General features: G+C 39.7%; 1 protein-coding gene across 1 annotated transcript; it reads right to left on the bottom strand.

Annotated features, from left to right (window-relative positions):
* Positions 1 to 7,200: 7,200 nt before the first annotated feature.
* Positions 7,201 to 8,088, bottom strand: LOC128869379 (uncharacterized). Its single transcript, XM_054111952.1, has one exon. It carries the CDS (start codon positions 8,086 to 8,088, stop codon positions 7,201 to 7,203), a length of 888 nt encoding a protein of 295 aa, XP_053967927.1.
* Between the last annotated feature and the right edge of the window lie 9,795 nt (positions 8,089 to 17,883).

Genomic DNA, 17,883 nt, shown 5'->3' on the forward strand with positions numbered 1-17,883 from the left:
GCCATTGGGATGGTATATAACCAAATGCAAGACAGGCTGTGAAGATCCTTTTCAGGGCCTCAATCAGCCTGTCTCCTCCTTTTTTAAGCATTACTGGATATATTCCGTCACGTCCAGGGGACTTAAAGTTGTCAAAGGAAGATAAGGAAAACCTTATCGATTCCCTTGTCACTATCCGACTAGCAATATTCCAGCTGTACCTAGAGGTTCCACCGTTGCCACCGTCATTGTTCATGCCACTCTCAGCTTCAGAGAGAGTTCTACTACCCGGAAAATGGGTTTCGAGTAGAGCATTAAACGTTTCCGATTTGGAAATGGTGTATGAACCATCAGGTTTTCGAATGGAATCCAGCCTTACTGAGCGGTCTAAATGAAGGACCTTACAAAGTCTCGCTGTTTCCCTCATTTCTTCGACGTTACTGCAGAAATTTCTATAGGATTCAAGTTTGGCTTGCCGTACTTTTTTCTTATATTCTCTCTGTGTAAGTCGATGATTGGCCCAGTCCTCTTCTGTTTTGGTCTTCAAGGCCTTATTAAGAAGTTTCCTGGACCGTACACGAAGCTTCGACAATTCAGGGTTCCACCAAGGAACCGCTTTCCCCTGTCTGCTTTGCCTGAGTGGACACAGTTCCTCAAAGCAATTGATTAAAGTACCTTCTAATTTCTTAGTAGCATCTTCAATCATTTCTGCTGATTTGAGTTTTTTCAGGTTTGGTAATCGCTCTGTTACAAGCTCCCCATACCTGTCCCAGTCCACATTTCGAGGATTCCTACCGGAAGGTATTGATATTGTGTCAATTCCCAGTCGGAATTCGATAAGACGATGATCAGAAAGAGAGTCCTCTTCCAAAACTCGCCATCGGTTGATTTGATTTCCAACTGACCTATTGGTAAGTGTTAAATCAATCACCTCTTGTCTCCTTCTGGTCACAAAAGTTGGTTTGTTACCAGTGTTTTGGATGACCAAATCGGATGACAGGATAAAATCCAGTAACTTGAGACCTCTGGGGTTGCATTTGCTGCTTCCCCACACAATGTTCTGTGAATTTGCGTCACAGCCCACTATTAGCCCCAGATTATTGGATTCTGCGTACTTGACCACTTCTCTTAGCTCCCTCGAAGGAGGTGGCTGTACAGAGTCATAGGGTAGGTAGGCCGAAACTATGATAGCTTCGACACTGTTCCCACTTTTCCAGTACTTTATTTTTGCAGCAACGATATCTCCAGAGCATAGCTCTTTTAACATCGTGTGTTCGATCAACCTCGGCATGATAATACATGCTCGCGGTCTCACATTCCCTTCACAATGAAGTATTTGTCCCCACGACATAGCACTTAGACCACAGATACGCTTGTGATATACCCATGGTTCTTGTATAAGTATTATGTGTGGGTTTGTTTGCAGTTTTGCATGCCTACGGCACAAGAGAGCCGTAGACGCTTTGCTATGCTGCAGATTAATCTGTGTAAATATTACTTCAGTCATGAGACTGAGTATATTTACGCTTTGTCCTCCACCTTATCCTGGACGCGGAACTGGATCCGCCCCAGATGTAGGTGAGGACGGCAACCGTACTTCGACTTAAGCACCTTGAGGGACCCAAGATCGATACCCAGTACCAGGTGGGAACCCGCCTCCGAAGTGGTAGCGGATTTCTGCCTGGTGCACGAGTATACTCTCCAGAGAGTCGTGTCAAGATCCTTATTCTGAACACGGATGCGTTTGAGGAGTTCTGCTGAATTACAGGAAGGACCCGGGAACCAGACACTCGCTCGTACCAGCCTTTCTTTGCTACTCTCAACAAGAATAAACTTGCTGTTTTCGCAGGCTGGAATCTTTGCGATAACTTTTTCTAGCCATTCTCGGGAAAAAGCATTGGAACAGTGCACCTTTACGATGCCGTCTACCACGCTTTTCCCCTCGAACGTCGGCGGAATTAAAATACAGATTATTAAAATATATAACCTGTTGTAGTCAAGCAGGTGAAAAAAACCTTTTAATTTTTACTGGAAAACAACCGAGCTTGGGCTTCGGCCTCGGCTTCGGACTCGGCCATGCTTTGTTACAACTGCTCTGGCCGGTTTCGGTTTAACTTTTATTTCTTTAGAATAAATTGAAAACTGCCTTTAAGATTTATTTGATTACGATATGATTTACAGTAATAATATATATATAAAAATATACTTTTCCATTATCATATCGGAATTTATCTTAATTTCAGGTAGAATTTACATATAGGAAAGTGTATTAAAGCCCACATTTTTCGTGGAAAATATTGCTCTTTTTTAATGTTTTGTTTTAAGAAGCATTTTACAATAGGGAGCGTGTCATTATTCTGTATTACAAAATTCTGGGTGACAAAATTCTGTAACTTGCAAAAAAATTCTGCTTTTTAAAATTCTGCTTTTTTAAAATTCTGCTTTTTAAAATTCTGCTTTCCAAAATTCTGCTTTTTCAAAATACTGCATGTTTAATGCGAAAAATTCTGCTTTATTCAAGTTTTGTGATTTTCGTCATACAAGAAGTAACAAAATAAACATTTATTCCATAAATATACATATGTATATGTTTAAGCGATAACAATATTTTAGTTTAGCCAATTACAATATTTTTTGGAATTCTTTTTAAATATGTAGTGTGACTTAATTCATTTCTTTTCTTAATAATTCTTCGCAGCTGTTCGTTTTTTTTTTAGAAGAGTTCTACGCAAAAATACTGTGGATTGGGTAGCCGGAGTTGGACTGATGAGGGTTATTTTTTTGAAGCGCGGCTGAAGGCCGCCCACGCGAAAAGGAGTTCTACGCAAAAATACGGTGGATTGCGTAGCCGGAGTTGGACTGATGAGGGTTATTTCTTTGAAGCGCGGCCGAAGGCCGCCCACACGAAGAGGAGTTCTACGCAAAAATACTGTGGATTCTATCGAAACTGAAGAAAAAATTATTAATATTATTATTTTTTATTTAATATCTCGAATAATAATAAAAAATAATAATAATAATAAATTAAATAATTACATTACCTCTTTAACATTGTTAACATTATATTTTAATACAGAATTTTGTAATACAGAATTTTGAAAGCAGAATTTTAGAAAGCAGAATTTTAAAAAAGCAGAATTTTAAATAGCAGAATTTTGTTTTTAGAATTTTGTACATACAGAATTTCGACACCAACCCTTTACAATATAATCGCTATTCGCTCTTCGTCTTCGAGAAGAATTCAGCCGAAGTAAGCTGGATGCTAAATTTTGAATTTGATTTTGTAGTCGTTGTTTGTGAGCTGTAGCAAATTGATTCGTTATGTCGGTTTTTATTTTCAAAAGTATGAAGTCACAAGTCACACAACATTGAAAAATATTGCACTATTGCTAGATTATGCGATCTAACTCCACTAGACCACTTTTTGTTTGGTTTTTTTTGAAAAGTAAAGTCTATGTGAATAAGCTAACAACGATTCCAGGTTTGGAATATAACATTCGGATCAAGATTGCTGAATTCAATGCGATAGTGCGTGGACGAGCCCTTGGAAAATTTAATTGTCATATGACACCCTGCAGACGTTCTCATGGTGGACATTTAAATGATGTAATTTTTTGCTTATAATCCTTTTGAGTCGTATGTTAAATAAAAATAGTGAGACCTGAAATAATCTAAATTTTGACATGCTTTATTTTGAATGACCCTTGATAAACCAAAATAGAATTTGAATTTTGTACGTTCCAACCAGTTATTATTATTATTATTAGAAGGCCATTACGCACTGCGACCAGAGCTGATCTATTGTGAAAGGCCTATTTTGTAACCCTAGAGTGTTAGGCTTTTTAGAAATTTTAGCACAGTTTTGGGTTTGTTGTTCCAAAGATTGCATGGAGATACTACGATACCACCAAGGTGGTGAAGTCTTTGTCTGCCCAACGCAGGACATTCACAAAGCACATGTTCTGAGCTTTCTATATCCATTTCGCAGAAGCGGCAGACATTGGTCTCGGATAGACCAATATTGTTTAGATGGTACCTCAGGCTGCAGTGACCTGTAAGGTATCCGGTTAAAAGACGCAGATCTACTCTGTTTAGTGAGAGAAGTTTGTCAGATATTCCTTTGTTGGGACTTAGGAATAGTTTGGCTTGACGCTGACCGGCACAGTTTAGCCAGTGTGCGGCAAGTTTTCTTTCCTCCCATTTCCTAAGGAATTCATTAATGTGGCCTTTTGTCAGTCCACAGAAAGGCTCAGGACCAGTAAGTTGCATATTTGCTCCTTGTTTTGCAAGGTCATCAGCCATTTCATTTCCCTCATGTCCTTCATGTCCCGGAATCCAACATAGTGTTACTGTGTTGAGGTTTCCTAACGTGTTTAGGAGGTTTAGGCAATCGTTTGCCAATTTAGAGGTGATGGTTGTTGATAGAAGGGCTTTTAAAGCCGCTTGGCTATCTGAAAGTATGTAGATGTGAGTACCTCTCATTTTCCTTCTAAGGCATTCTCTCACACATATTTCAATGGCATGTATTTCTGCCTGGAATATTGTTGGGTAGGATCCCATCGGAATCGATTTTTTGAATTTGGGCCCATTGATTCCTGCCCCTGTTCTACCATTTTCCAATTTGGACCCATCAGTAAACCATAGCTGGGAGCCAGGTTTGAAAGTGATAGAGTTAGTTCTCCAGTCTGTTCGTTCATTGATTATAACTTGGAAGTTCCTGAAGAGTATTGGTTTGGGTGATAGTATATCATCCCTATGAAGAATGGGACTATGTAGGAAGTCTTCTAAGACCTTTAAATGTCCTTTCATATCCCCACTTTTAAGTTCAGATATACCTTTTAGTCTTAAGGCACTCGAGCGAGCTTCCCTTTCAATTAGAATTGGAAGCGGTGGTATGTTCAGGAGCACACCCAATGCATCCGTGGGACACGTTTTCATAGCCCCTGTAATACCAACACATACCAGGCGATGTAGTTTGCTTAATTCGTTTGCCGCCTTTCTTTGCTTGACCTTGGGCCACCATGCTAAGGATGCATAAGTGACTATGGGTTTTACAACTGTGGTGAATGTCCAGAAGGTCATTCTAGGGCTTAGTCCCCATGTCTTACCAAAAAGCCTTGTACAGGCAAAGAATGCCCTTGTGGCTTTTGAAGTAACTCTCTCAATATGGGAGTTCCACGTAAGCGTTTTGTCAAGACTAACGCCAAGATAGTTCGCTTCTGTCGAGAGTTCAAGTGTTGGGTGGGACATTTGAGATTTATGTTCCTTCTCCTAGTAAACGGTACAAGTGTTGTTTTGGATGGGTTGATGGAGAGCCCTTTTTGCGTGCACCATTTGTTTATTATTGTAAGGGCTTGCTGCATGCGATCCGAAATGGTTTCCTCATGCCACCCTAATACATAAACTACTAGGTCGTCAGCGTAACCCTGAGTGTGAAATCCTTGGTTATTCAGTTTGTGGAGAAGTTCATCTATAACTAGAGTCCACAGAAGAGGAGAGAGTACGCCACCTTGAGGGCAACCTCTTGTGGCTTTGATAGATTTGATTGTTCCTCCTAGTTCGGTGCTGATCGCCCTAGATTTCAGCATGAATATTATCCATCTAGTGATGGGTTCAGGTACCTCCTTTAGATATAGGGCATTATAGATTGCCTCATAGGAGGTGTTATCAAAAGCTCCTGATATGTCAATAAATGCACATAGAGCTATCTGTTTGGACTCAATAGCCTTTTCAATAACTGTTACCAGGCTGTGTATTGCAGTCTCAGTGGATTTTCCCTGTTGATAGGCAAATTGAAGTCGATGCAGTGGGAATTTAGCTAGATTGTATTCCCTAATATACTGATCAACTATCTTTTCCATTGTTTTGAGGAAAAATGAGCTGAGACTAATTGGTCTGTATGATTTAGGCAATTGTTCGGGTTTTTTCCCTACCTTTGGAATAAATACGACCTTAACCTCAGCCCATTTTGTAGGCAAATATCCTAGCAGTAAGCTTGCTTTGTATAGTCTGGTCAAATTAGGGATAATATGGTGTGCACCCTGCTGTAAAAGACAGGGGAATATCCCATCAGGACCAGGAGATTTGTATGGGCTGAATGTTGATATCGCCCATTGTACCCGCTTTTCATGGAATAGCTTGTTTGCTAGTTTTAAGTTCTCAGCACCCGCAGATGTAGTAGTTTCTGCCGGTACAGAGATCTCGTCTAGCACAAGTGATCCAGGGAAGTGAGTGTCCAGCAGAAGTTGACTGGTTTCCTCTGGATTCCTTGTGTAGCTTCCGTCTGGCTTTTTCAGGGTACTAATGCCGTTTGAGTGATCTTTTAGTAGGGCTTTTTGGATACGAATAGCATCCGGAAGACTACAAATCTTTTCACAGTGATTCCTCCAAGTAGCCCTTTTAGATTTCCTCAATTCTTTATTGTAGTTGGTTAGGGCTGTTGAGTAGGAGGACCAGTCCCCCATTGCTTTAGCTCTATTCCATAGGGTTCTTGTTTCTTTACGCAGGTTGGAAAGTGTACTATTCCACCAAGGAACATTTCTTTGTGGCTTTTTCACTTTTACTCTGACACATGCCAATTTGAGACTTCGGACAAAACATTATGGCTAGAGAGAGTGATGTCAAGGACTTCACCTCTGATTGCATTAATGAATGTAGGTTCGTTGCCTCGGCTTAGGATAGATATATTATACCTAAGTAGAAATTCAATAAGGTACTCACCTCTTGGATTGATGTTTGTGCTTCCCCACGCTGTGTGGTGCGCATTTGCATCACAGCCGAGGATCCACCGGAGACGTTTTTGCTGACAATGTTCCACCAGGGCTATAACCTCCCTTGTTGGAGCAGTGACCTCATCTCCTGGAAGGTAGGCGGAGGCAAGTACTACCTCATGCTCACCTTTGCTCGTTGGCACTTTTACCCAAATCGCCACCAGGTCTTCTGTAATGAACTGTGATATTGGGATAAAGGTTAGTTGATTATTTATTAACAACGCCGCTCTGGGACGGTCTTTGTTGGCAGCATATATCAACTTACCGTTTGCGCTCTGGAGTCCCTGAATGACTCCTTTACGTACCCATGGTTCTTGAATGAAAGCTACATCCAAGAGTTCTTGGTTAAATCTCCTCGTAAGCACGTCCGAGGCTGCTTTTGCGTGATGGAGATTTATTTGAAGGCATCCGAGTTGCCTTCTGGTGTTGTAGGGTTTACGCTTAGGCCAGGTCATCTAGTGATCCTTCGTTTGGCAATGGCTGCCTTTTTCTTGCCTCGGTTGCTTTTCAGCAGGACTGCTTCCTCAGCGGACATCTGATCCCCCCTTCGATCCTTGTTGTGGCTGTGCGCTTTTTTATCAGCCTGCAGCGGGGGTCGCATGCGGATACCCTCGGCCACGTTATGGCGCCATGTGCCGGATGTTGTTGGCTTTTCTGGCTCGTGACTGGCGCAGCTGGCCTTATCGTCCTGGGCTATTGAAGCCGTTGGAGTCAAAGTTCCCGCTTCCTCAGAGCTTTGCTTCGCCGAGGGATCAGGGTCCTGTTCGGTAACCTTAGGCGGATCAATCGGGCCTTTAGATTTTGGCCGAAGTTGGGTTTTACCGAACCCGTAGTTCAACCAGTTGTTGGAAGTCTTTATGACTTTTGCGGAGATTGGGTCAATAGCAATGGTAATTTCTACCACCGTACCCTTGCGCACTCTGTTGAGCACCCGCCAGTCATTGGTGTTGAGGCCCTCGTTTTGGCCGTCAAGGAGGCTAATAATATCCTCAGTTGAGGGGCTGTCCAATTCTGGAAAGTGACCAACGAAGATTTGTGGGCGCGGTATGTCCGCCTCCTGCACAATCTTCAGCTGTGCATCTTTCCACGGCTTCAGCTTAGGAACTACTTCCTTTAGCCAATTAGCCGTATCATCGCAGCCGCATGATATAACTATATATCCTGGGCGAAAGGTGCAGCTATTAAATTTGGGCTTTGCAGCGCCAGTCTGCTTTTTCCTTATCGCCTCCAGGATAGCATGTTGTATGGCCGTTAGTCTTTCCGTCGACCATACTGTAGTGGGATAGTCAGGAGGAATTATTCCCAACTTCGTGCTACACGCCGCGTCTTTGTAAGACATTTTTGTTGAGTCTACCTTTACTTCTGTTATAAAAGGCTAACAGAAATTAATGCGATTCACTCTTGTGCACCTTTTTTTTTAATTTTTTATTAATAAAAATACTAGCTTTTTAAAAGTTCGTCATCGATTATTACGTGGGAAAATGTTCGGTTCGGCTTCGGGCGAAATTAGGCAAAGTTCGGTTTGCTTTCGCCTCAGCTTTAAAAATCGATGTTCGGTCATTCACTAGTTTTGACACTTTTCACTCTTTTTCCGAATGGCATAATTAAAAAAATATTTTTCAGATAAGTCTGCAGAAATGACCGCCTCCTTTATGTCTTTTCAAAAAAATACAGGAGCAGCTATTAACACTCTCATTAGATAAAAACAAGCCTTTAGTTTTGCTTGAACTGAATACTTTTACGCTGTTTTTCACGGTATTTTGATTTATCAAATTATGACACTCTTTCAGCAAACGAGCGATTTGATGCCAGTCAATAATTTATTTATTCACAGAACGGGTATTAGCTGTAAAAGGGGACAGGTTGTGTGTGTGCTGTTAGGTTTTATTGGTTTACGATTTCCGAGAGTTTTATTGTGGAGATGCCATATCATTTAATTATTTCTTTGAAACTATCATTTAAGATCATGATTATGGCAATGACTTTTGAATTGTCGACACCATAGTTCATGAATGTCTACACTTATACATACATACATACACTTGTATCATCTACTCTCTGGATTTTCTTGTTTACTTGCAATTACACTTGGAACGCATACTTATATACATATGTACATACGTATTTATTAACTTTTCTATGAATAAATAAATTTGTAATTTGCATCTGATTTAATTGCATTTCTAAATATACGGCCGAGGTCTGGTAATGCGAATACTTCTTCGTATGAATGCAGTATTTTGTATACAGATGTTTCTGTATAGTAACAGCGAAAATTTTATTCCTCGATAATATGAAAGCCATTTGTTTTCTCTCAGTAGACTTTGCGTTTTCGCTTGCTTTTTTTGAAATAAAAAATTATTTTTCTGGTGATAGCATCAGCTGAAAGTCTTACGACTTTGCTATCAGTGGCAAGCACACCTTGTATACATATCTACATATGTATATTGCAAGATTTAATAAAAAATGGTTGATTTTAAATGACGACGAGATAATGATGTGTATGTATCTGGATAAAATGAGGAAATCAAAGTGATCAAAAATACTAAGCCTAGATCTTCTCCAAAGGTGAATAGTTTGGATGCAGGAAAATTTCTCTCTAATATAGTAGAATCCCGATAACTTCGATAAGTTGCAAATCGCCATAACTCGTAACAAAGTTCAGTTCGTTGGATAACGCGTACAAAATGTACGAGTATGTCATTTGGTTAACTCGATCTAGGCATATCAAACATATCAAAAACAAAAAAAATTATTCGCAAACAAAGCCGGTTAATTTTGCACCACCTGGTATATCTCCAGATGTGATTGTTTTTTCTAAGCGAATAGTTAAGCCTGCAATGTGATACTTAATCAATTTTTTTTACAGATATCGAAGAAAGATATTGAAATCGTAATCGACTCGTAAAGTACAAAAACAAATATGCACATATATATTACATTTTTTTATTTATTTACTTTTATTAAATTTAGAAATAAATGATTTTTGAAGACCACAACACAAATATTTAACGATAATATTTCACACTTATCTACATACATATATAATTCATTCAGTGACTCGAAGATAAAAAATTAAAGAATTTGAAATTGTATTAAATTATTTTAATGTTTTTTTTATCGGAGCATAAGAGTCATAAACCTTGCTAACCCGGTCCAAAAATAATAAAATATTATTACTTACACCACTGACGATATCAAAAATTAAACGGAGTGAAAGAATGCTCCTTCTAGTTTGAAGGTACTTTACATTTTTTTAATGCGCACCTTTCAATATATGAAGGAATATATACATATATAATTGGCGCGTACACCCTTTTTGGGTGTTTGGCCGAGCTCCTCCTCCTATTTGTGGTGTGCGTCTTGATGTTGTTCCACAAATGGAGGGACCTACAGTTTCAAGCCGACTCCGATATAGGTAGATATACTCCGATATAGTAGATATTTTTTATGAGGAGCTTGCCTGCCAAGGGGCGACCGCTATTAGAAAAATCTTTTTCTTAATTTTGTGTTTCACTGAGATTCGAACCGACGTTCTCTCTGTGAATTCCGAATGGTAGTCACACACCAACCCATTCGAGAGTGAAATGAAGAAAATGCAGTTGAGTTCATCCGAGTCTACTAATAGAGCAAGGGTGATGCGGCTTTCATATAAATCATATTCCAACTTTGATCGTACAAGTGAAGTGAATTATAACTTTAGCGTGTGTGAATCAGTAGAGTGTGAACCAAAGCGCCGAATAAGGCTGAATGTAGAATATGACTGAAAAATTATATACTTTAAATGACTAAGAATTAGGGATTTTGGATCCAAAATTGCATTTAGAAACTTTATTAATAAAATATGAGGTAGCAAATAACTGGCTATAAGGCGATTTTTATCACACCAAGCCGCGACTTTATTTAGATTTGATTGATCTGGAGTCGGAGTCGGAGTCGGAGACTCGGAATTGATACCGGACATTTTGAATCAAAATAAAATCACTCAGATCATAAAAACACTCAGGTATATCATTAATATAGAAAATGAAGAGTAATGGACCCAGAATACTGCCCTGTGAGTCAATATGTATGTATGTATATTCGAAACAGTAATATCGTAGTGTATAAAAATCTTTGTTTTTTTCGAAAATTTTAAAATAGTGACTATTTTCGGTTCCTCCTTGTAACATTAAAAGGCATATCACAAATTGTAGTACAGGTTCGGCCATATTCCTAACAAAGAACCACTTTTTTTCTTTTTTATCGACGATGGAATTAACATAGTGAGGATTATCCGAATCAGATTAAATATACCCTGTTTTGTTTGAATACGTTTGCCCATTTTTAAGGAAATTTCATAATTATTCGATTGACTGATTATTTTTTTAATAAGCCTCTCTTGAGACGTGTATCGTACTACTAAGAAAACCTTGCAAATGCCTCAAGAGGTGGTAATCGCTTGGTGGACTCTACATCGGAATCGATAGAAACTCTCATTTAAAGTCTTTGGTGTTGTGTTAAAGATATTAGCGGATTGGTGTTGCCTTGGTGGTGGAAAATATCCTCCTATTCTCCAACTGGCCCTACTGCTTTTTGCCGATTGCCTGCTTTCATCTGGTCAGTTGTTAACAGTAGACGTTTGAAGATCAGCTCATAGTATATAATTTCTTTCTAATCCCACCAAACAAGCAGTTCTATTTATGTTGCTTTTACCGCCTGCCAATAAAAACCGCATACCCAAGATGAGACCGTATAAATAAGGCATATATGTAGTAACTTGATTTGTAAAGTCTGAGGCATTACGTCTTACAAAGCCTAGAAATAAGTGCTTAATTGATCTTATATAGCTTATACGCTTTTGAAAAAAAATCTGTCTTCAAACACTACGCCACAGTCTTTTATCCCATCAACATTCTTCAATTCTTTAAGCGATATGCAATAACTGGTAGGCAGAGAATAAAAAATTTCAGTTTCGATGCATTAGTCTGCCAAAACATGCCTCATCTTCGGGTTCCATATTACCAGAACGAAAGCATCAACACAACCGTTTTGCATTCGAGGCCAATAAACAGGGAGCATGCTTTTGACCGCCTTCTCAAACTTTTCGCTTTGGACGTAGTGGTACTTAATGGTTATGGTTAATGGTTGTAAAGGGTTAAGGTATGGCCCTTTAGCACTGTGACCATATTGATCTATTGTGCACCCTATGCTGTCAATTGACTGTTGAGTATGCTTATGAATTGTACCAGCTCCTTCTGAGGGATTGATTGAAGGTCTTCATCTGTAAGCATGAACTTGTTTAAAAACCTTTTCCTTCTATGCGTCAACCCCTAACATTCGATAATGAGATGTCCTATAGGTACTTAAAAACATATCGAAGGCTGTAACATACCACTGGCTTTACCAAACTCAAACTGTCACAGTATTTGTTTAAGCGTTATAGTAGCATAAGGAACCAAATAAAATATATATATCGTGAGATATGGCTTACTAAATGCTCGTACATGTACAAAATCTTCATGCATTACGAAAAAACGACATGTGCCTCGTAAGCTAAAGAAGAAATTTTATATTTAAGTATCATATATCAAAACACATAAATGTGTTATCATCATAGTGGTAAATCTATTTTTTAAGGTGAAAGCAACTACAATTTTCTTGTCACTTCTCAATGTAATGGTGATTATACGATTTTATTCATAAATTTCCATTGACTTTAAGGTGACGAATCATAATAATATACTCTGAGCTCAAAAAAAAATTTTTTAATTTGTGCTACTTGCCCTCTATTCTAATAGAAACCGAACCACATTTTGTCCCAGTAAAATTTGTGCTACACAAGCAGGCGAACAAGAAAAAGTGGGTAAATTTCCGATAAAAGTGTAAATATTTCGCTAAACCAATCGCGCGTACAGCTGATTTGGCGCCCTGCGAATGTTATCCATTCCTCAAACAGCATTTGCGGATGAAAGAAACGGGTAATCAACGGATTCAAGCCATTCAAGCCGGTGTGACCAACATTTTAAATAAGATTCATAAAAAGGGCACGGGTAGCTCGTTTGATGAATTCGAGGGCGAATATACAGGGTGCCCGATGGAATAATTAGATTTTAAATTTCAAGTTTCTCTCTAACTATTGAGTGCATGAGCGGAGAGGTATAACCGCGTGATCTTCGTTAAGTAGGTAGGTAGAAGTGGAAGTCAGGCATTAAATCAACTCAATCTTAGCCCATTGCCGATCTATTGTGATACCACAGTAGCAGTTTAGCTGATAATCCTCGTTAAACCATTTTGTTTTAAGTGCAAACTCATTGATCTGAGTGGCTCTTATATCTCTAAGGGCATCAGTGGAGTTCAAGAACGGTAAGTCAAAGTATTCAAACCGAGTCCCGCATAGCATGGGACAGTGATAGAAAAAATGTCTGACAGACTCTTCTTCCTCCTCAATCTTGCAGCTTATGCAATAGTCGAATTGAGTGTGTCGACCTAGGAGACAGTGGCTTGTGGAGATAGTGTCCTGACGTCCCAAATTTGGCCAAATTATTTTTGTAGCGTTAGAGGCCAGACTATCAATTAAGCTCGTGTTGGCTGAAGAGACAATGCTAATTTTAGGTTGAGAGGGGTATGCTTATAAACTCCATACCAAGAGGGAAGCGAGCCTAATTTGCCTGCTTTACAATTCCTTTGTATGTTACTATGCCCTGGCACCCATATCAAATGGATGCGGAAATATTCCGCTATATCGTTAAGAGATGCCCGGCATTTGCGAGCAGTGATGAAATTAGTGATAGACACTTGCCTATCAGAATAAATATAGACTTCTCTTAAGGTAGTCACATTTTTGCCTAACCAGTCAGCTACTTCATTAACCCTTTTGCATCCTACCACCAAGAGCAGAATAATCCGCGCGAACAAAAACTGTCTCCTATCACCAAGAATGGAATAATCCGCAATAAATAATTTTTTGTTAAAGTTTGAGGAAAATAAATAATTTTAGTAATCTTGTAACATTTTTTTTATTAGAACAAAGAGTAAAAGTATTGCCAACGCAATGTATTTTCAGTACATCGCGCATTTCAAACGGTGATGAGAAAGGGTTAATGGCTAGAATGATTACATTCTCTCCACACTTTACAATGATTAGGCAGCTTCGTTATTCATGCGGGTTATTTAGTCACGATGTGGCAGTAGAGTGGACGTTTACCTGAGGTTACAAGTAAAGATTTAATTCGTTCATGGATGCAAAGGTTCCGAGCAACAAGTTCGATGGCAAACAGTGACGGTTTGGTGTGCATTGTCAAGCAATAGAATAATTTTTTCTGTTGTGGATACTAATCATCTCAGCATTAAAAAAAATATCGTTCGGGAGGCTAACGACAGCTTCACATCACTTGTGCAGCGAAGGGCACGGATTACGGAGGTCAGATTCCAAAAGTGTATCCGACGTAACTGGCAAAATTTAGAGGAAATTATTTAAAGAAAATAAAAGCCGCACTTGCCTGCGTGTGGAAAAGTTATTGAAGTTAACTTTCATTATTAGTAAATTTTTTTTTAAATTTAAACTTTAATTCCTAATTATTCCACCGGACACCCTGTACGAGTATTGATAAAGTGATACGAGTATTAATAAAAAAATTGTATCACTAAATATGCAATGCTTCTTTCAATTTGTAAAAAGTTTGGTTTTTTTTTTAATAGAAGGTGTACCTACTTCAATATATTTAATGCCGAATGGCTTAGCAGGAAAGCAGAAAACCAACTAAAAAGTAATTACCGTATCTACTACTCAGTAATTTATAGTGTCAAGATATGATTTCTTCAGCTACTACATATCTTCATTAAACCGTACAACTCTCAAATTAGCCTACTTAATATATTATTTTGTGTTTACTACATAATTTGAAATACCTTTGACATTTCAACATCATTTGATGTTTTCGAGGTCTCGCAATAAACATCAAATTAGCAAGCATCATATTCAGATATATACTATATACATCTACATGCATTTACTATAGTACAAATAAATGTATGATTGTAAGTAAGTTAGGGTGGCCGATAAAATTCGAAATCATAAATTTATATTATCATATTTTTGGTACTGCTTGTTACGCCAAATTTTAGTGATATTGTAACGAGAATTGGACTGCAACAGTCAAGAAGAATTTTTGCTTTATTCCTAGAATTTGGTAATCGTTAGCAAGAAAATGTAAGTTCAATGAGGAAAATTAAAGCATTGGCGATACAATTTTGGTATGAATGTTAGTCACAGATGTCGCAACCTAACAAAAACAAAAACATAACTCAAATCAATTTGCTTGGAGCGTCACCTGGTGGTTGCTGTGTTCGAAATTCAATAATTGCCGTCCATTTCTAAGCGAAAATTCAACAAAATTGGCAACGCCACAGGTTCTATCAATAAAGTGTAGACCAGCAGTTGCTCGTCATTTGGACGTTTAAAACGTAAAACGCAGACCTTATGGAGAGCGAATAGCGATTATTTTGTAAAATGCTTCTTAAAATAAGTTAAATTATCAAACAAAAATTACTTATTAGTACTCTTTTAGAAAGGGAAATCGGATTGGAGGCACTTTTTCCAACAGCGTTTTTTTTTTAACAGATCACGCGTGACTAATGTCAAACTAAATGCATAATTTGTTCAGTATTCATTGGTATTTCATCAAGGAACAAGAACGTTTTCAAATCGTACAATTGTATTACGAAAATCCACACTCCATATTTCTTCAAAGGTGAGACTGGCGCCAATGTAAAAGTGAATGGCGAGCGCGTCGTGTGCCCTCGTCGTTTTGTTGAGCAATTTATCTCTCATCTCGAACCAGTGGATTGGCCACCGAGATCGTGTGATATCACACCTTTGAACTTTTATTTGTGGGGTATGTTAAGTCTAGTTTGTGGATAAACCAGCTTCGATTGAGGCATTGGAAGCCAACATTACTAAAGTTATTCACGAGATACCGACCGAAGTCCTCTAGCGAGTCATTCAAAATTGGTTTTTAAGGATGGTCGAATTACGGCGCAGTTGCGGCCAACATTTAAAAAATAATTGTCATGAATGATTATACTTCTTCTTCTTCTTAATTGGCGCGATAATCGCTTACACGGTTTTGGTTGAGTTTAACAAAACGCACCAGTCGTTTCTTTCTCGTGCTAACCGGCGCCAATAAGACACACCAAGTGAAGCCAAGTCCTTCTCCACCTGACCTTTGCAACGCAGAGAAGGCCTTCCTTTTCCTTTGCTACCATAGGTTCAAAAATCTTGCGCAGAATCTTTCTCTCAAACATTCCATGCGTCGCTTCATCGTATGTTGTCATCGTCCACGCTTCTGCGCCATACGTTGGACGGGCGGGTAGAGTGTTAGTTTTGTTCGTCGAGAGAGGACTTTACTACTCAATTGCCCACTTGACGTGGGTGCCGATACGCGAGTGCGCCGACTGTTTGTTTGAAGATAGGAGGTACTTTGTTTTGGCCTCGTTCACCATCAGACCCATTCGCTTTGCTTCTCTTTTAAAAAAATGTGCCTGAGCGATTGAGTTCTGCGGCTCGTACGATCCTCTCCAACATCAGGTTAAAGAAGTCACCCGACAGTGAGTCACCCTGTCCCTCGTTTGGTATCAAACGGCTCGGAGAGGTTCTTCCCAATTCTGACGGCGCTGCTCGTATTGAGCAACGTCATCTTGCATAGCCGTATTGCGGGGATATCAAATTCAGACACCGCGGCATACAGGCAACTTCTTTCTGTACTGTCGAATGCAGCTTTGAAGTCGATGAAAAGGTGGTGTGTGTCGATTCTTTTTTCATGGGTCTTTTCCAAGATTTGGCGTATTGTGAATATTTGGTCGATGGTAGACTTTCCAGGTCTAAAGCCACACTGATAAGGTCCAATCAGTTGGTTGACGGTGGGTTTCTGCCTTTGACACAATACGCTCGCTAGAGCCTTATAGGCGATATTTAGAAGACTAATCCCGCGGTAATTGGCACAGATTGAAGGATCACCCTTCTTATGGATTGGGCAGAGCACACTTAAACTCCAATCGGCAGACATGCTTTCATCCGACCATATTTTGCATAGAAGCTGATGCATGCACCTTACCAGCTCCTCGCCGCCATTTTGAATAGCTCAGCAGGCAGTCCGTCGGCGCCGCGGCTTTGTTGTTCTTTAGCCGCGTTATCGCTTCTTCCCTCCATAAATTAAGTATGCTCTGGATGTCAGTCATCAGATCGCTGTCTTTGTTCTCACAGGAAAACGCCTCGGTCTTAAAACCTTCTGTAAGCCGCTGAACTTTCTGGTAGAATTTTCTGGCGTTGTTCCAATTGGCCAGCATCTCAAGCTCCTCGTACTCTCGTATTTCGGCCTCTCGTTTCTTCTTTCGGATAATCCATCTCTCTTCCTTTCTTAGCTCTCGGTAGCGATTTCACATGGCTCGCGTTGCGCCCGATCGCAGCGTGGCTCTATAAGCAGTATCTTTTCTTTCTGCGGCAGCATGACATTCCTCGTCGTACCAATTGTTTTTTCGGGCTCGCCGGAATCCGATTTCTTCTTCGGCGGCGGTACGTAAAGAACGAGAAATGTTGCTCTATTGTTCGTGCGTGCCGGTTTTTTGGGCAGTACTCTCTGAGAGCAGGAGTGAGAGTCGAGTGGCGAATCTTCTGGCTGCCTGTTGTGATTCCAACTTTTCGATGTCAAACATTCTTTGCGTAGTTAGATGTACGTTTTTTGCTGCACAGAGGAGTGTACGTTGTTTGGCTGCAACAAAGTAATGATCCGAGTCGATGTTGGGTCCTTGGATCGTAAATACATATAAAACACTAGAAGCGTGTCTTCCATCTATCACAACATGATCGATCTGGTTTCGCGTTTTCCGATGAGGAGACAGCCACGTTGCTTGGTGTATTTTCTTACGCTAGAATCTGGTGCTGCAGACTACCATGTTTCGGGCCCCGGCGAAGTCGATCAGCCTCTGTCCGTTACCGGATGTTTCGTTGTGCACGGAATCGAATTTTCCGACTGTGGGACCAAAAATCCCCTCTTTGCCCACCCCGGCGTTGAAGTCGCCAAGCAGGATTTTTATGTCGTGGTGGAGGCAGCGCTCATAGGAATGTTTCAGGCGCTCATAGAAGAATCTTTGGTCG

Source organism: Anastrepha ludens, chromosome 2, assembly GCF_028408465.1.
Source record: "Anastrepha ludens isolate Willacy chromosome 2, idAnaLude1.1, whole genome shotgun sequence".
Classification (NCBI taxonomy): domain Eukaryota; kingdom Metazoa; phylum Arthropoda; class Insecta; order Diptera; family Tephritidae; genus Anastrepha; species Anastrepha ludens.